At 36.9% G+C, this 18,653-nt stretch overlaps 4 protein-coding genes across 5 annotated transcripts; 1 reads left to right on the top strand and 3 right to left on the bottom strand.

The window, feature by feature from the left end:
• Positions 23 to 6,969, top strand: LOC18770875 (cactin). Its single transcript, XM_007203783.2, has 13 exons — positions 23 to 490; positions 587 to 678; positions 1,008 to 1,107; positions 2,426 to 2,497; positions 3,285 to 3,347; positions 3,494 to 3,634; positions 4,168 to 4,263; positions 4,734 to 5,018; positions 5,113 to 5,251; positions 5,327 to 5,469; positions 5,870 to 6,049; positions 6,209 to 6,475; positions 6,565 to 6,969. The coding sequence occupies exons 1-13, from the start codon at positions 143 to 145 to the stop codon at positions 6,682 to 6,684; spliced, it is 2,046 nt and encodes a 681-aa protein (XP_007203845.2). The 5' UTR covers positions 23 to 142; the 3' UTR covers positions 6,685 to 6,969.
• Positions 8,844 to 11,549, bottom strand: LOC18769574 (wall-associated receptor kinase-like 20). Its single transcript, XM_007203208.2, has 2 exons — positions 11,107 to 11,549; positions 8,844 to 10,974 (listed from the first exon to the last, which is right to left on the bottom strand). Exons 1-2 carry the CDS (start codon positions 11,139 to 11,141, stop codon positions 9,042 to 9,044), a joined length of 1,968 nt encoding a protein of 655 aa, XP_007203270.2. The 5' UTR covers positions 11,142 to 11,549; the 3' UTR covers positions 8,844 to 9,041.
• Positions 11,760 to 15,332, bottom strand: LOC18770294 (peptidyl-prolyl cis-trans isomerase FKBP16-4, chloroplastic). 2 transcript variants are annotated; one of them, XM_020567730.1, is made up of 10 exons: positions 15,138 to 15,332; positions 14,896 to 14,973; positions 14,531 to 14,586; positions 14,308 to 14,363; positions 13,893 to 13,950; positions 13,716 to 13,790; positions 13,063 to 13,152; positions 12,534 to 12,611; positions 12,151 to 12,191; positions 11,760 to 12,046 (listed from the first exon to the last, which is right to left on the bottom strand). In XM_020567730.1, the coding sequence occupies exons 1-10, from the start codon at positions 15,214 to 15,216 to the stop codon at positions 12,019 to 12,021; spliced, it is 639 nt and encodes a 212-aa protein (XP_020423319.1). In that variant the 5' UTR covers positions 15,217 to 15,332; the 3' UTR covers positions 11,760 to 12,018. The 2 variants fall into 2 exon arrangements, with proteins under 2 accessions (XP_020423319.1, XP_007202512.1); XM_007202450.2 differs by having other exon boundaries at positions 14,896 to 15,036; positions 15,138 to 15,329.
• On the bottom strand, positions 15,604 to 17,925 carry LOC18770796 (protein CHUP1, chloroplastic). The gene is made up of 2 exons (XM_020568714.1): positions 16,507 to 17,925; positions 15,604 to 16,320 (listed from the first exon to the last, which is right to left on the bottom strand). The coding sequence occupies exons 1-2, from the start codon at positions 17,341 to 17,343 to the stop codon at positions 15,850 to 15,852; spliced, it is 1,308 nt and encodes a 435-aa protein (XP_020424303.1). The 5' UTR covers positions 17,344 to 17,925; the 3' UTR covers positions 15,604 to 15,849.

The raw sequence follows: 18,653 nt of genomic DNA, 5'->3' as shown, positions 1-18,653 counted from the left end.
CATAATTATTTAAAAAGTAAAGGGTTTCAATTCCTCATTATAAAACACACCATGATTTCAATCGGTTAACTAGCCATAATTTTAGTCGTATATCCGTTCGCTACATAAACCCAAACCCCTCTAAAAATCATTACCGCCAAGTATGGGCACTCACGGACGCAGCAAAAGCAAAAAGGACGCGTCGTCGTCTTCCAAGAGTCGACGCAGAAGAAGATCCGACGACTCCGAGTCCGATTCCGAGTCCGAGTCGTATTCCGAGTCCGATGCCTCTGACAGCCGCGACTCTTCTCCTCCGAGGAGTTCCGGTAAGCGCAAGGAACAAAGCCGTAGCAGAAATAGCAGCCGCCGCAGCGGGCGCCGGAAGGACTCTTCCGACGACGAGTCGTACGACAGCGATGAGACTGAAGAGCGTGACCGCAAGAAGAAGAGGTCGAAGAACGTTACCGAGGATCAAATCGCTGAGTACTTGGCTAAGAAGGCGCAGAAGAAGGTTCTTATTTCGTCCGTTAGGGTTTTTATTTATTATTATTATTTTAAAATTTGAATTGTTATTGATAGTATGGTGCGCTACCTTTTGATTGAATAGGCAACTCGAGTAGCCAAGAAGATCAAGTCTAAGACCGTTTCAGGTTATTCAAATGATTCGAATCCCTTTGGTGATTCCAATCTCAATGAAATGTAAGTTCTTGTTTTTGTTTTTGTGTTTTGGGATTTATATGAGGAAGTTTTCTGATAGAGTTTTTAGCTTTCCAATTTCAAATGTTGAATTTGTTTCACTTCGATAGAAGCATTTTTCATTATTGTGTTTCATTGTGTTTTGTTTGAATTTACTAAGTTTCGGATGTGAATGTTTTGAATACAGCTACAGTTGCTTAGTATTAATTGCGTGTCTGATTGCTAAACTATCTGTCTGGTTTATGATGGCTTACAGTCTGACAGATGTGTAAGTTAGGGATGCTTTATTGTTTGTAAGGTCTATATATGAATTCATTCTGTTCTGTTTGCAGATTTGTGTGGAGAAAGAAGATTGATCGTGATGTTTCCAATGGTGTTTCCCTTGACGTGTTTTCAGTTAAGGCTGAGAAAAAAAGACAGAGAGAAAGAATGGTACATAGTTCTAGCCCAACATTGCTTCTTTGTTGTTTCCTTACTAGTTGTTGTCTTTTTGCTTTCTTGTATCCAATGGCTTTACTGGTCTTATATTTGGCATTATGTAAGATTAAAGTTTTTGTTTGAATCAGTTAAAATGCCTGATACATAAGTTAGAGGACATGTCTGACATAGTTTTTTATTTGAGGTTGCGGAAATAAATTTTATTGAGTTTTGGAAGGTCTCTGGAGAGTTTGATTGAAATTTATGACATCTCACGTTACTGGAATCAACGTAAGTTGTTGTAGCAATAAAAGATGGAATATATAATACAAGGAACTAACAAGCTTAGCTATTGAAGTCTGTGCGTTGCACTATAGGGACATCAAATCGAATCATAGTCTTCATGAGGTATAGGAGAGAGAATTACATTCCTATATGTTGTTCACGGGCCTTATTGTTAAGAATGAAATGGGAACTAAACCCCATCAGCAAAGCATGTCTGACTAAAGCTCTTTCCTTTTGTCTAGGCTAGTCTTTTTGTTTGGTGACTGTAATGTACGTATATGATGACACATTTATTGTGGAGGGAGAGTTGGAAGTATGGCAAGTTGTCTTACACTATGACTATGGTTATTTTTACCATGTCACCGAGATTATAGTCATCCATTGTTACCTGACTGTTAGAGTGTGTCAGTATAATATACCTACATATATATATATATATATGTAGAGAGAGAGAGAGAGAGAGTTCAATATATTCGGTTTAGGGCTCAACATATTCGGTTTCATTGGCTCTGCATATCTAGTTTATTGACTCTAGATAACTTTCTGATATGCCATAAAAAAGAGCAAGAAGAAGACAATAACGAGAAAAAGAACAAGAATAAGACTATAGAAAACCCATTATGTACGTGCTAAAAGGTTTTTTGATGTAGCATGTGCTAAAGAAGTTAGCTAAAAACAAGAAGACTAGAAAACCCATTAGGGCCGTTAGTCAGTAACCCATGTGCTAATTAAGTTTTTTGGTGGAACATGTGCTAAAGCAGTTTGCTAAATAAGAAAAGAAAATAGAAACTAAATGACTTAGAATTTTATTAAAGACTTATCATTTTATAGTGAATAAATACAGTCCATAGGCTTCGCTACTATTTTTAATAAATCCCACGACCAATATGATTTATCGATGCCATGTTGCTGCCTGAGGTTGCACAATAAATGAATGTCCTGGTCTATGACGAAAACTCAGGATTTTTCTTTGTGGATTTTTATTAATTTACTATTTTCTAGTTTAAATTTATTAGAATTTTAATATTTGTTTAAATTCATCTTACAGGCTCAGATTGAAAAGGTCAAGAAAAGAAGGGAAGAAAGAGCACTTGAAAAAGCACAACATGAGGAAGAAATGGTAAGTTTATTGCCTGATATGGCATGAATTTTTCCGTTCAAGTTCTTAGAGCAACTCCACCCATTTGCCCTTAGCCATGGCAAGGGGGGAGCTAGGGCAGCCACTATTCAAGTGAATAGTGGTTGCCCTTGCAAATAGTATTTTGTGTTTCCACCTGTTGCCATGGCAAAGGGCAATTACTATTCATTTTTTTGTTTTTTTCACAAATTTTTTTACCTCAATAATTAATTTGGATAATATTTTCGGGTTCCTACGTGTCAATACTATTCATATCTCATAATCGGATAAAATTTTCAATTTCAAATTTCAGATAAATTTTAAAAAAAATTGGCTGGTATTTATAGAAAAAAATTCATTAATTTTTGGGTATTTTTTAAAATTTTATCCGAATTTTTTGCAGTATTTTATTGCAAAAAAATTGGTTGCCGTTGGATTGGAGGAAAAAATCCGATTGGAGAGCCCAGACGACGCCACATGGCAACAGAAAAAAAAAATCAAATGAGTGGGCTGACGCCGGCCTGGCGTCAGCAATGACATCAGCTCAGCCCTTGGGCTGAACTGGCCTGAGGGCCAGCCCGACTTCGTGGGTCCCACTCCCAACCCGGGCTTGGGCTCCTCGCTGGAACTGGTTTTTTTTTTTCTCCCCCCAGCCTCTGGCTGGGCTTGCCGCTGGAGTTGCTCTTAGTGGAGAGAGTTGGAGTGCATTTTGCCATTTGGAGTGATATTTTTAAGATAGCTTCTTGCCTTGTTTGCTGTTTTGTTAAGTAACTTTCATTTCTTTATGTAGGCACTGCTAGCCAGAGAACGTGCTCGGGCTGAGTACCAAGACTGGGAGAAAAAAGAAGAAGAGGTATGGTGCTGGATTTAATCAATAAACATTCTCTTTTTTGCCTACTTTTCATACATTTTTCTGTTATGATGCTCGTCTACATGATTTTGTTTGTTGTCATTTTGTTTTACCTGGAAATTTGATAAGTCTACATGTTCTCCGTACAGTTTCACTTTGATCAAAGCAAAGTCAGGTCAGAGATCAGATTGCGTGAAGGGCGTATTAAGCCAATTGATGTACTGTCCAAGCATCTCAATGGTTCAGATGAATTTGATATTGAGATAAATGAGCCATACATGGTTTTCAAGGTAAAATTTCCACCTGATGAGACTTATGCTTGCTGTCATGATAATTCTATTTATTCTTCATTGCATTTTATTTGCTTCTGAACTTTACGTAGTTTGGAAATCATTAGGCACCTGTCCCCTACAATGAGTGGGAGATAAACTGAGAGTTATTAAATATTCCTTTCGGGGTTCTTAAATGTGTGTGTGTGTGGATGGGTGGGTAAGTTATCTGGAAGGGTATGGCCCTACTTGTGCTTATCGCCTTGGAGAATTCATACACTCACTTTCAGGGACAGATATATTATTGAAGTTGGGTAAAGGAACATTGAGCTAAAGTTTTTCCCTTTTTTCTGTGTTAGTTGGAAAACTTCTTGTTGTAACTAGTCAAATGTTTGGAAAGCTAAGTATGTTTATCTATTGTTTAGTGTGTATGTTTAAGTGCTGTTATATGATGCTTTGCACATTGTTAAACTTTAGAATGACATGGATTGAACTTTTCTTATTTGTTTTGAAATGAATATTATTCACATTGGCATTTGACATGTCCGATGCAGGGCTTGAGTGTAAAGGAAATGGAAGAGCTAAGAGATGACATCAAAATGCATCTTGATTTGGACAGGGCAACACCAACACATATAGAGTTCTGGGAGGTATTATCTGTTTCTTTTCCTTTTAGTGGCTTTTTACCTTTGACAGTGTTTTTTGTGGATACTTTACCCCCTGTAATGGGTGCTGTCATGCTAATAAGTTGTTGTCTTCTGTTTTTGCCTTTGGTTTGATTAATTCATTATTCTTATTCTGTCGATGTGGTGGGGACTCTTAAACATATAGCAGTGTTGACGCTCGTTTATTTTTTTTATTTTTCATTAAATTTAAAAAAACGTGTTTCGGTGGAGTGGTATTGGGATTAGCAATTCAATTGTACTCAATGAGCGAATCTCAGAATCAAAGGCACATGAAAGGATGCAATTTGGCCAGCTGCAAACCATAGTTATGATTACTTGCACTTCATTTTGATTGCCTGAAGATTTGTTGATTAAATGTAAATGTTACTTAAAATAATTAATGTGATAATGTAGATTTGTTGTTGGACTGTATCCTGATATGTACAAATTGACAGGCACTTTTGGTGGTTGCGGATTGGGAGCTAGCTGAAGCTCGGAAGAAAGATGCATTGGCTCGAGCTAAGGTTCGTGGAGAGGAACCTCCTGCTGAGTTGCTTGCGGAACAAAGAGGCTTGCATTCTAGCATTGAAGCAGATGTCAAGACTCTCTTAGAAGGAAAGACTTATAGTGAATTGGAGGCGTTACAGTCCAAAATTGAGTCACAGATGCGTTCTGGAACAGCCAAGGTTGTTGAGTATTGGGAGGCTGTTCTTACACGCCTCCATATATTCAAGGCCAAGGTACCTATCATTGTCTTCTTTAATGTATGTCTTTGCATTTTATTTACTACTGCTTCGTTTGGCCTTATTACTATTTAAATTGTTGCAAATACAGGCTTGTTTGAAAGAAATCCATACTAAAATGTTGCACAAGCATTTGCAACGCCTTGAGCAACGGGTGGATGGTGAAGAGAACTTGGATACAGTTCATGATTTACAACCTGAAGAGGAGGAGAGTGAGCCTGATGTTAAAGGTATGCACACTTTTCACCTTTGGATTTAGGCATTTTGTTAACAAGATGATTTTGCTAATATATTTTTATATGTAGATGCTCAAGCATTTTCTCCAGAACCCTTAGAGGAGGAGGCAATTGACGTGGCTGAGGAAGAGGCAGGATCATTTTCACCAGAACTGTTTCATGGAGATGAAAATGAGGAAGTGTTTGACCCTGAAGAGGACAGGGCTATGCTGGTAGGGTTTCTTCTTTCAGGTTTTGTTCTGAAGTTTTTATTTACTTATTTTCTTTAAGAATACGTGAGTATGCAAGCTTTTAAGTGCACTGGTTGATGTGGACATCATTTGTTAATTTCCTGATTTATTAGTTTCCTAGATTCTCTAGTTTTCCAGATTTCACTAGGATTTTAGTTTCCAGATTTTAGTAGGATTTGATTTAAGTTTCCTAGTTTATTTGAATTAGTTCCTTGGTGGATTAGGATTTCTGTTTTAGTAAGGGATTTTTATCCTCCAAAACCAAAATGTAGTTCTTTAAAATTCAGTTGTTGAGATATTAAGAAATGTTTATTTCCAGAGATTGGAGACTACTTGGTGTAAAGCAATCATGAATGTAACTGTATGAGTTGCTTGTTAACAGGAAAGGAAGCGTGTGGCTGTGCTAGAAGAACAACAGAGACGGATTCAAGAAGCTTTGGCATCAAAGCCAGCTCCACCACCAGAAGATAACTTTGAGATGAAGGCCATGAAAGCCATGGGAATCATGGAGGAAGGAGATGCAGTTTTTGGCTCTAATTCTGAAGTGAACCTTGACTCACAGGTACTTCATCTTGTCGATTTTTCCCTTCGTTACCTTTCCCCCTCCCTCCCTCCCTTCTCTTCCCACCCCCCCCTCCCCCAAAAAAAAATCATATTTAAAATGAAACTGAAAATCTAGTTGCGCATCTTTCTTCAATTTGATGAATGAATGTGGATGCAGGTATACTGGTGGCATGACAAGTACCGACCTAGAAAGCCGAAATATTTCAACCGCGTTCACACTGGATATGAATGGAACAAATACAACCAGACTCACTATGATCACGATAACCCACCTCCAAAGATTGTGCAAGGATATAAATTCAACATCTTCTATCCAGACCTTGTGGACAAGACAAAGGCCCCACATTATACTATTGAGAAGGATGGCAACAGTAGTGAGACATGCATTATAAGGTTTCATGCGGGACCACCTTACGAGGACATTGTAAGTTCTCTTGATCTGGTAGTCGAATTTTGTTGGTGATGATTCTGTTCAGGATCAAGTTACTTATCATACTCATGATTGCTTTACAGGCATTCCGGATAGTAAACAAAGAATGGGAATACTCTCATAAGAAGGGCTTCAAATGCACGTTTGAACGTGGAATATTGCACGTATACTTCAACTTCAAACGATACCGCTATCGCAGGTGATCTGCTGGTGGTTTGCTACTTTTTCCTCTAAAGCTGAAATATATGAAAGTGAAACCATTCCATAAGTTTTGTACAAGAGATTCTGTATTTGCTATCTCTCTATAGAATACAAGATTTTGAATTCCAATTGTATTATAGTCCTCAATGCTGCCAAATGAGCATTTACAGTTTGCTGGCAACTGCTCATTCAACCAAAATCTGAGCTCAAGACACCAAAAAAGAATAAACAAATTTTTTTAGAACAACTCCAAGAACTGTTAATCAAGAGTTTGGATTCCTTGCTTATGTTTTCTGTGTTGTTGATATTGTACTTGTACATAATGGAGTTGGAAGTCCTCACATGACTTGTCATGCTTAAGTGACAAGGGAAATGTCGTGCGTAAAGATGCAATTTCGGCTGTTGATACACAATCTTTTTAAAAATTTCTTATACTTGTAAAACAGGTGACCCATTTAGAGTCTTGATTAGGACTGAAATAACTCATTATTAGTCCATTATCCATTTTGTGGTGGAAACGTTTTGGTTTTTCCTTCCCACCAAAGTTATTGTGGTTATTTTATAATTTTCCCACAAGTTGGGTTCATCTTTTGATATCACTCTTGTCACGCTTGATAATTTATATAATATTGACACTAGTGGTTATGCAAACGGTCTTGATTTTACTTGCCCAAAAGAAAGACCATTTGGTTTTATTTTATTCCTACACTGGGGGAAAGCTTTGAAGCAAGGAGAACAACCATAATAATAAATAATAATAATAGATATTAGAAGTCAATGCACTCTTGGTGTTTAGACTAATCCCAATTTAAAAGTTGCTCTTCATCTCTATTTTCCCCACTCTTTACTTGCACGTTTTTTTTTTCTTCATGTTAATATTGTTTTATGGTCTAAATGATGTCGCTTTGCATGTATTTAGGACTTTTCTCTACTCCCCTTTTGATAAAAAAAAAATTGAAAAGATAAAGAAATATATGAAGTCCACAATTTTGATATTTTTGGCTTAAATAACGATGATACGCCTTCTTGTCCACCTTCTTATTATTAATGAATCTTCATCATAGACATGTCATAATTAAAATCTTTTATTTACTAAATTACAATTTAAGAATCATATGTACAAAGAACCAATTAACGATTTTGATAGCAATTAAAATTCTCACGCTCATGTTAGGCAGATGTTGATTTTGGAGTTTAGATTTTATTTTGTAATAAGAATTTTTCCTCTTCTCTGGATCCAATTAAAGCTTTGCAATTTAACATTCCACTTGAGTTTGTGGAAGAGACAATAAGCAATAGCAACTAACAATCTGGAGTCTGATGCTGGTCTGCATTAGTTACAACTCCACACTTTAATCATTACAAAAATAAACCCTATGTAAAAAACCCGCAACTAACTTTATATAAATACAATGAAAATTGTTATTAGCACTTCAAAATAGTCATATTGCACTCTTTACCACGACCAGTATTTAGTAATGATTTGAAATTTACAAGATATGAATCTATGACAAGACTAGACTTCAAGCAACTAACTCTATATAATGCTTCACTTTGCTTGATAAAATTGCCAATTTCCTATTCAAACATTCTAAGCAAAATGCTTTCCTTGTTTGCAAAAAGCTTGCTTGCCTTTTCTCCATGCCAACCAATTAATGTTGACATCCTAAATATAAATAGATTCCAATAACCCCAGAATTGGAAGTCCATGTCTTCTCTGCATCATAAGGAAGCATCTGATCCCAACCCTTCTTTTTCCCTCCACTCAAAACCCATCCTTGGAATCACTTTAGCTTCTGTGTGCTACTCAAAATCTAAGCCTTTCTTGGCATTATCTATCTCCACCTCCTTCCATATCCTCTCATTTGGAAACATGAATATTCAAAGATTGTATCATATTATCCATAACAATATTTATCTTCAATTTTTATATAACTTTGTGTTAAACCACACGCACTCATCAAGGAAGAACAATCTGAAACGAATTCTTCTTAATCACAATAGTTGATTTGCTCTCCAAATATTTTGTATTTACTGCTATTCAAGACTTTTTCCGTTTATATCTTTATTGTGCAATTATAAATATTGTAATATTTACACGAAGGAATACAACTTGAATTCAAACTCTTACACTTTGTCTTGTTTGGTATGTTAAGTTGTCTACCCGTCAAACTCTTACACTTTGTCTTTATTGTGCATTAAAATAAGAGTTCGTCTTATTAACAATCTAACGACATAGCATGTTACATAGTCCAGTAGGAGAACATTTCCACACTCTAGTAATAGTACAATACATTTTCCTTTTTCGGTTACATTAAGAGTACAGTAAATTCATATAGTTTCATCAAAGCTAATCTCATTAGTTTTGAACCACTTCATGACCTAAAACTTGAATTATGCAGTGGAGTTCTTGAACAACATCCTTCATGGCTGGCCTATCCCCCTTCTTTTCCCTCAGACAGGCAAGTCCGAGCTCTAAGAAAAGCTTTATGCTTGCCAATATATTCCCTGCAGGCTCCTTGCTAAACAGCCGCTGATCCACAACTTCCATAATTGCACCATTGTTGGCTCTTACACTCACATAAATGGCTAAATTCACGTCGTCCTGATCACGCGAGAAATCAATGGCTTTCTGTGATGTTAAAAGCTCAAGCAATACAACCCCATAACTATAAACATCACTCTTATCAGTTAACTGGTAGTTGCGATAATATTCGGGGTCTAAGTACCCTAATGTTCCTTGAGCACATGTTGAGACATGGCTCAACCCTGGACAAGCCAACCTGGAGAGCCCGAAATCTGCAACTTTGGCGTTGAAATCGTCATCTAGTAGTATATTAGTTGACTTGACATCTCTATGGTAGATGGGAGTATGAGCAGCAGAGTGTAAATAAGTCAATGCTTCAGCTGTTTGTAAGGCAATTCTGAGCCTAGTTTTCCAGTCAAGAAAGGTGGAAAATTTACCATGTAAATGGTCACTGAGTGTCCCATTTGATATGTACTCATAGAGCATCAATGGCTGCGCAGCTTCCACACAATAACCCAAGAGTCTGACCAGATTTTTGTGGTTGACTTGGGAAAGTATCCCAACTTCATTTAGTACTTGTTCTGTGCTCTTGATGTTGCCCACTTTAGCTGACTTGACAGCCACCACAGTCCCATCTTCAAGCTCTCCTTTGTAGACTTCTCCAAACCCACCACTCCCTAAAACCCTGTCTTTAGAGAAACCTTTAGTGGCTTTCTTCACATCTTTTAAGTGAAACATTCTAGCCGATTTCCCGTCATTGTTCTTCAACTTGTCTTCTCTTGCCTTGGTAAGCTTTTCCTGCTCAGAGAATTTGCAGGACCTTTTCACTGTAATTATCGCTATAACTACAGCCACAAGGAAAAAAGAGATTACCCCTACTGAGACCTTTAAACGCAGACCGGCTTTCGTGTTCCTCTTCTTCCTTGAGCATGTTCCAAGAACATGGTCCCAATAGTAGCCCCTATTGCAAAGGCAGCGAGAGAGGCCATTGGAACCAGTAGGTGAACATTTGGAAGCTTGAGAGCAGTCAAGCTGTGTTCTACAAATTGGTTCAAGTGGAGGAGCCCACTGAATTTCCAATCCCTCTTCCCATTGGTTTGCAGGCTGGTTTATATCCAAATGAAGGATGCTTCTAAAGGCTTTACAACCTGAACTGTGAAGCCGTATTTTGTAGGCTGAAGGCGTCCCACCAGCAACAAAAGTGCAGCAAAGCTTAAGCTTGCCTGCGCACTGAAGTGCTCGGTTTGTGTCAACATGTCCTGAGCTTTCCAAGTAGCGGTGACAAAGGCTAGATGGAGTGCAATTAAGAGGAGAAACCAAGAGCCGTGGAGAGCAGTTAAAGAGGAAGATGGTGTTCGACGAAGTGATGTTAAAAGGAAGTGACTGATTCAACCAGAGGCCCTCACTCACCACCATGTCTTGAGTAACACATTGGCCAGGCAGCCATGGGGATGGTTGTACCAGCATGCGCTGATTCGGAGCCATGATTTGAAGCACAAGATAATAACTTCCATTGAGGGCATCAACATAGAGTTTCTTAGAGGAAGGGTCACAATGGAGAGAGTAGTCGGGGTCGCCACAGTGGGGGTTTGTGCTCAGGGGATATGGAACTTTTATGGAGCCACATTCCGGGCAGGTCTTTTGAGAAGAACAGTAATGATCTACACAAAGAAGGAAGAAGAGATGGCAGAAGAGGAAGCCTGGCATTATGTTTGGCTTAGTGACCATTTTGCATGAACAAAGGGGAAGCAATGAAAAGCTTGTGCTGCATATGGGAAGGAAGATGGGGTAAATAAAAGGATACAACAAGAGAATAAAGTGGGTGAAACAAAAACTGGAAAGTCTCTGCAAGAATCTTATGTGAAAAAAATCATAAAACTTTTGGATTTTATAGGACCTGTAGATTCTTCCTTTATTCTCTAGGGACAGCATTTTAAGCTGAGACCTCTACTTAAGGAAAGCTACTACCACAAAAGGCTTCAGTGCAACAAACTAATGATATGCCAACTTTTCTGCTTTCCTTCATGAAGTTAAGCAACATATCAATAGATTAAGAATAAAATCTATTATAAAAATAAAAGGCAACATAATGGCTCTCCCACCAATGTTCTGCTCTCCAACAAGCATACACGTGGATCACATTCAGATAAGTTAGGGATGCATAAGCAGATTAAGCTATGTTCTGCATAAAAAATGAAATAGAAAAGATTTAACATTCATAACGAGAAAATAGGACAACAAGAACATAAGGGCCTGTTTGATAACTATTTCAATTTTAGTTTTTAGTTTTCATTTTTTGTGCTAGAGTATAGAGGAAAAAGAGGGAGAATGGAAGTGAGAATGAGAGTAGAGATTGGATTGAGAGGGAAGATGAGAGGAGAGGATGGGCAAAAACTAAAAACTGAAATCTATTTCAAATTGTTTTCACTTTTGTTACTCCTCCCTCTCATCCTCTCTCTCAATCTCATCCTCACTCCCATTCTCACTCTCATTTTTCTCTATACTCTAGCATAAAAAATGAAAACTAAAAACTAAAAATGAAATGGTTATCAAACGGGCCCTAAATGACCCAAAAAATAAGTCATTGTTATAAGCAATCAACGATCCGATCGTTCAATCATTTAATCATCACAGACACATGCATGGAAAACTTATGTCTCAGAACAAAAAAGACAGCTTTATGGTTTCTATGAAGAGAACAGCAAACATATCTTCTTCTTTTTTTCCACAATATTTGAGCTTCTAATCTCCTCATTTACATGAACAAAAGAACACGACGAGCGGTAGGAAGAGCATCATTGCATTTGCATTAACCTTCAACAATTTTTACAGGAGACCTGCACAAGAGAGTAACAATATAATTTTCAATTGCTACATATCTTCCAATATAATTTATAAATATAAAAAGTGGTTAACTAACTTCAGAGAACCCATTACTTACCCAAATGGGCTTTGCTTTATGGCCAGTAGTTCAACATCCAACTGCAGATTAAAAGAAGGTACAAAAACAGTGAAGAGGAATATAGAGCAGGGCCCATGAAAGAAAGATAGCAGAAAAGATTGAAAGAATAAAATGACAATTTGAAAGAAAATAGTGATAGAGATAGATTAGTTCGTATACAAACAAAATTACTAAAGATTCTACACTTGGGATGAAAGAGAATGGCAGAACAAGTCATTATGAATAACATCTGGAGGGAATTTTTAACCACGGATGCGTGAACACTGCAGTTAAGTGTAATACACTTAAGACCATGGAAAAGGCTTAAGAGAGAAAGAGACATTTGTGGATGAAGTCCTTTGAAGGAGATTAAATTATGTTACCTCTATGGTTGCGTTTGGAGGGATTTCCTGGACTCCTTTGCTTCCATACGCTAGCTCGGGAGGAACTATTAGCAGTCGCTGCAAAATAAATAATTTAGATGAAAAAGGAACCCAAAAGGGTACATATCAATGCTGACCCCCCAAAAAGAAGAAGTTGTTATTCAGTTGTTTAAGTGGTCTCAGTCCAATGAAGAGAAGATCAGAGACTTCGACCTGTTATTCTGTTATCATAAAGAACAAAAGATCTCCAAATATTAAAAGAACTACCATTTTGTAAGAATCATAAAATTTCTAGTCTGTACAATTTCAGAGGATCAAAGGAATATATATCAGATGCTTGAGACTCAAAATTATTTGTAGTCTCTACATAAATCCGTCCAGATTCCAGAACACTGTTCCACTCAAGGCTTACTAGAAAACACCATAAAAATAAACTCCAATTTTCTTCTTCAAATTGTAAACACAAGTTATGCAGCAACAGTGCTTCAAGATATAACAAATAAATTTTATTCCAAAACACTGATCTCACCTGGCCTCCAACCTTCATGCCTTTTACACCAAGATCTAACCCTTTAAGGACTGATCCCCTCTCAGATTGGCCAACGTCAAATCCGTATGGCTGCAGCATCCAAGCATACATATAACAACTATAAGATAAAAGAAACACTTACATGTGACACAGTATGGTGAGTGCAGATAGCATAGTCTATTTTCCTTATTAACATGAACCATAAGTACACAGTTCAAGATAAAACTAAATGTTTAGTAAACTAAGATGTCAAAATCTCCAAAAATTGCTTGCTGGAAATAATTAAAAATTGGAAGTAATCTGCACAACGAATAATTTAGGAATTCATTTCAGAAATTATGAGCAGGGATCAATGAGAATCAGTTAACTGGTAATTCATCATAGGAAAGATGGCATGTTAAGAATGTCAGCACTTTAACTGAAAAAAATATAACTGTTTGTGCATATTTACTAAGCAGAAAAGTGTTGATATATGGTCTAGATAGGTATTCCAGAAGCTATATTATGTAATCATAAAATTGGTTGGTTCCTTTGATTGTAATATAGAAGGAAACTGAAGGTGTCCGCTTCTATCTATATGCATTTGAAATTACTGTTGAAATGACCTATAATACTGCGTATACATGTGAATAGCAGCACCAGTCTAATCTTACCGTTCCTCCTCCAACACCAAGTCCTTGTCTACTTGTCATAAAAGTGATACCCTTCCACTTCGCAACATAATGAACCTGCAAAAATATTGACATTTTTAATGCTTAGTTTTGGAAAATTCTAGGAAAGTATTATTTATGTATTCTCAATATTGAAATTTAACTTGATCACAACCGTACTGCAACCCGGGATCCTGTCACTGCCTCAGCTCCACTCCCAACCTTCAAGTCATAGTACCTGAGGAGTGAGGAACAATTCCATCAGTACATAATTCTTGGCATAAGAAAAGACATGAACCTTCCACAGGTGAAATCAATAAACAGCATATTGCATCGTAAAATAGGTATGAGTTTATTGTAATACTTTATTTATTATTATTTCAGACGCAGAGCTTTAAAAACTCTAGAAAATTACATTCTAAGCTTGACAAGAAATTTTTTGAAGTGCATTTATCTACATGTAGCATGCCATCAACATGAAAGCTCCAATGAAATGCCACGTTTATGGTTTAATGTACCATGAAAGATTATAAAAGGAGAGAGGGAAAGCATAACAGGTGAGCAGAGAGTTTATAAGTGACGATAGTTTACTAACTTCAGACCACTGGGAAGGGTTGTAAATTCACTCTCAGGTATTTTCGCTCCTCTTAGCTGCAGAAAATAAATGAATGTCACAATTTTTGAATGCAAAGACTATTTTAAAAAATAATATTTCTTGTTTTTTTCTTCTTAAAATTTAATTTCGTAGCAGAAATAATCACCAAAGTATAATCTCGAAGATAAAAGAACAAAAAGCAAAAAAATATTTTGATACTCACAGCTCTCCTACTTGTGCTAACAGCTTCAGCCACATCACACACATACAAGCCAGCAGCTGATTCATTTCAAAAAGATGAAGAGGTCAATAAGCCTGTGTATACAGCAATTGTGCTTTCATGGTAGGAATGAAACATCATATGAAGATATGAAAAGAACAGAGACAATTATGAGAAACGAAAATAGACAAAACCCACTAGAATTATCTAAATTTCCGCAGGGACAGATTTCCCAGACCTAATTTATTAAAATTAGCAATGTCAAGAAGTTCTTTTTCTTTCAACAAGATGAAACCAAAATTTTTATTTATTTAATTTTTACACTTATGCGTTCAGATTAAAGAAAAGGAGTTAAAAGTAGGGAAAACCTGAGGTTAAAAGAGAACCAATCAAAGCCCTCCTTCCCTCATAGTGTAATGACTGGTAGGTTGGTTTTGCAGCATCATCTGAAAAGGGCAATGAGCATTGACATGGTAAGACATGTAAGTTCCTCTTGAGGAGTCTCTTGCCTGTGAATTCAAATAAAATTGCTTGAGTCTCAATGAACCCCAAAAGACAAGCTGAGAGAGAGAGAGAGAGAGAGAGAGAGAGAGAGAGAGAGAGAGATTACTAGTAATGGGTTCTGGGAAGGGAGGCCTGTGGAGCAGAGTTGGATTGTGTTGGTGATAAGGAAGAAGGAAGAGTTCCATGGTGCAATAATGGTTAATAACACTTAAGACTGACCGTTAAAGAATCAATGCTTTAGTTGGTTTAGTTTTTGTAAGAGAAAAAGAGAGAGGATAACACTTTCTATTTCATCCACAGCTTTATTGTCTCAAAATCACCAGGTGCTGCCAAATGGATGGAGTTCATCATTGTAGTATCCGTATTCACAAAGACTGGGCTCCATCAAACTTTGGGCTCGAGACCCCCTTTTTATTTTAGTTTTTTGAATTTTCAGAAACAAAAAAATTGTGAGAATTTGGAACTTTTTTTAGTTTTCAGAAATAAATGTTTTAAATATACAAGATATGTTATTTATATATTTATACTTCGTGCATGCCATGTCTCATAGCTTAAAGGGTCATATTCATATCAAGAAAACTTCATACAAATGCTTTGGTTATTTAGATTTATAGTGAAAGCAACTGTCAGAAAGATTGGTTCCATATGATTTACAAAGTCATCATCAGTCCCCCAGTAGGGTTACATGTGATTTTGAAGCTTAGCATTTTCATAGCCTTTCTCAACCATTAAAGGAGAAATTGGCCTTCTATGAGACATCTTACATGTGAATTTAATATCTGAATAGCAAGAGATGTAATATACTGATATGTATGTGTTCAAGCACTAGCGCAAGAACTCCTTGCAATGTGATGTGCCTCTGCATCAGCTGAAACAGAATGCCTTCCAAAACACTTGACTTCTTCATTCCTTTCTTTCTCACCCAATCTTCTTCCTTTTGCCTTGTCACTGCCTTCCACCAATCTTCTAAGCCTTTGAAATAGCTTTTGCCTTTCCGAACAAGCCTGATCGCCGCTCACAATTCCAAAGCAAGGCTCATTATGCTCCAAAACCATGCTAGCTAACCCATAATCTGCAATTTCTCCGCTTCCTTCAAAATCTGTTGCCAAATTATTGTTCTTCTCCTGATCTTGCTGCTCTTCTTGTGCTTGATTCCTCATCAACTCGTGCCTTAAGCAAGCATTGCTCCACCGCAAGTAAACCAGTTCCTTCAGTTCAGCTGCACGATCCTTCTGCAGCTGCTCTATTTCCTTTTTGAGGACTTCAATTTTGATCCCTTCTCCTCCAATCTGCAGTATGTGATACCTCAAAGCGGTTAGACTGTCAATCTGGAAGGAACAAAAATAGATACCACATTTTCCTTTCTGGCAAGGCACCTAATAGCTTCTAATTTTCTTACCCCTTAAGTGCATGTTTGTTGATCATATGAATGAATACATACATTAGCATATGTGATTGATTGAAAGTGGTGTCACCTTGGAGATTGAGGAAGCTGATTTTTCTGCCAATTCAAGCTTTGCCAAGAGCACATTTTTCTCATCCTGCACTTGGCCCAAAACCACTCTCAGCTCCCCAACTTCATCTTCCAATTTCTTGATAACCTTTGTCCTTGTTTCTAGTACATCATATATCCTCAAAACTTCTGCTTCCCAAGCTTCAAGCTTCAAATCTTGTTTTTGCATTATTCGAGATTGCCGACTTGCTTTCCTCAAAAGCTTCTTTACCTTTCTCTGAAGAAATCCATTTTCTGATTTCCAATACTCAAGTTGCTCCAAAATCCTCAAATATTCTACTACCAACTTCTCAAGCCTTTGGCTCTCAGCCTCCATGGATGAAAATTCTCTGTTGAAAAACTCAACATGAGCCATTTCCAATAACAACATATTCCTCAGCTCCACAACAACAGATTTTTTCTCTTCCAAGTAACAGTAGTGGATAAATTGCATCTCCAACTCAGATTCTCTGTTTTGAAGATCATCAAGTCGGATTCTTAGGAACGAAAACTCTTCCTCCAATTCGTGTTTATTATATCCAATCTCCAAACTTTCTGCCAAATTCATGACATTTGCATCCATGATAATTGGTTCATGATCTTCCATGGAAAACACACATGTAGAACTGAAACTATGAAAGCTATCCCCATCTCTAAGCACCTGATCATCAGCTTCTGATAAAGACTCTTTAGGATTCAAGCTTCTTTTAGCCATAAGCTTTGCACAGATGAAACCAACCACAGACAAAGCTAAAGGAATCCCAGTTTTAAGCAGCATAGGCCTTATGATGACCTCTACCTTCGATGTTGAGCTCTCCATCTTACAAATCAAACTCAAAACACATTATGGAATTACAAGGGAAACTTGGTTTTCTTGAATGTAAAAACTTTTTTTTATCCTGATGGTGGTCAAATAATGCAAGTTTTATTATAAAGCTGTTTAGGATTCTTTGCCTTTGTGTTTTGTTTTAGCTTTCCTCACAGAGAGGTGTAGAGGTCTCTGTTGCCTTTATATTACACTATCAGATAGGCCGAGAGCCCTTTTGTGTCACTTTCATTTCATTTTGTACTTGGTGCTGTTTGGAATCTAATTACTTTTTATTTTTATTTTTTTCAAATCAAACTCTATTTGATTGTATTATTCTAAGAATTTCACACGTGCTTAATATGTCCTTATAGAGGTCTCTTTGGCCGTTCTTGAGGCCCCTCAAGCAAGCACTGCTCAGACTCCCCTCAAATATAGAAAATACGAACAACGCACATGGGATGACACTACAGTGGAAAAGCAAGCCAAACTCTCATCTTCCTCCTCAAGTGCATCTGGATTCCATTGACGCAACTCAATATAATACTTCCCCTTCCCCTCCATGGCAAATGAGAAAAAAAAAAGAGTAGAAAATATGGACAACATTTCTATAGAATTGAAAAATACAAAGTTTATCTTAAGGAGCCTTTGTTTTTAGGAACCTCACAAGACTTGAATACTGTTGACATATAAGCTTTGTATTTCACCTAATTATACACACATCATCATGATGCACCATAATTTACCTTTTCTGATTTTCCTCCTCCTGTTTTTTTGTCCTCTCATAAATAGTTTTATATTCATCTTGAGCACTCTTGCTTTTGTTTTGTCAATGCTATGAGTCTTGTTTGATAAATCATACAAAATACTTTTTGTACAATAAAAAACCATCTAAAATGTGAATTTTGAGCAAAATAACTGCTCTAATTGTTGGGAAAATCTCATTTGATGATGGAATTCTTGTCATTAGCTAGTCAAATAATCTGATAGTGAAATTATTAAAATTTTGGTAAGGCCTTTAAAAAAAAAATTATTATCTTTTAAAAAAATTTATCCAAAAACAAATTGCAGTAAAAATTACAAATTGAGTTTATTATTTAGACTGATGTCTACCATTGGATATAATCCAACGGTAACTGACCAAGACACTCCCTGATCTCCGTGAACCACGTGAAGGGACTGTTTATGTAAATAATAAATATGAAAGCGCGAATCGCAGACACAATGTCTCCAAAATTGCGAGACCCACAGCCACAAACAAAAGGTTGAAGTAAATATTTTTCTCGTCTCACCTAAAAGTCGGTCAAAAACTGCATACTCCAGAT

Source organism: Prunus persica, chromosome G7 (genome assembly GCF_000346465.2).
Source record: "Prunus persica cultivar Lovell chromosome G7, Prunus_persica_NCBIv2, whole genome shotgun sequence".
In the NCBI taxonomy this organism is placed as follows: domain Eukaryota; kingdom Viridiplantae; phylum Streptophyta; class Magnoliopsida; order Rosales; family Rosaceae; genus Prunus; species Prunus persica.
Note: the sequence above shows the minus strand (reverse complement) of the source record. Positions and strands in the feature narration are given on the sequence as shown.

What these genes read in the sequence shown, in the direction of transcription:
- LOC18770875 (XM_007203783.2), top strand. Translation starts at nt 143, where the DNA reads ATGGGCACTCACGGACGCAGCAAAAGCAAAAAGGACGCGTCGTCGTCT. An exon ending in TCCATATATTCAAGGCCAAG is followed by an intron (nt 5,019 to 5,112) that starts GTACCTATCATT and finishes TTGCAAATACAG; the next exon opens with GCTTGTTTGAAAGAAATCCA. An exon ending in AAGAGGACAGGGCTATGCTG is followed by an intron (nt 5,470 to 5,869) that starts GTAGGGTTTCTT and finishes GCTTGTTAACAG; the next exon opens with GAAAGGAAGCGTGTGGCTGT.
- LOC18770796 (XM_020568714.1), bottom strand. Translation starts at nt 17,343, where the DNA reads ATGGAGAGCTCAACATCGAAGGTAGAGGTCATCATAAGGCCTATGCTG. An exon ending in CAGCTTCCTCAATCTCCAAG is followed by an intron (nt 16,321 to 16,506) that starts GTGACACCACTT and finishes CACATACTGCAG; the next exon opens with ATTGGAGGAGAAGGGATCAA.
- LOC18769574 (XM_007203208.2), bottom strand. Translation starts at nt 11,141, where the DNA reads ATGCTGTCCCTAGAGAATAAAGGAAGAATCTACAG. An exon ending in AATAAAGGAAGAATCTACAG is followed by an intron (nt 10,975 to 11,106) that starts GTCCTATAAAAT and finishes TCCCATATGCAG; the next exon opens with CACAAGCTTTTCATTGCTTC.
- LOC18770294 (XM_007202450.2), bottom strand. Translation starts at nt 15,216, where the DNA reads ATGGAACTCTTCCTTCTTCCTTATCACCAACACAATCCAACTCTGCTC. An exon ending in TTGGTGTTGGAGGAGGAACG is followed by an intron (nt 13,153 to 13,715) that starts GTAAGATTAGAC and finishes TGGATGCTGCAG; the next exon opens with CCATACGGATTTGACGTTGG. An exon ending in GCATGAAGGTTGGAGGCCAG is followed by an intron (nt 12,612 to 13,062) that starts GTGAGATCAGTG and finishes TTTATTTTGCAG; the next exon opens with CGACTGCTAATAGTTCCTCC.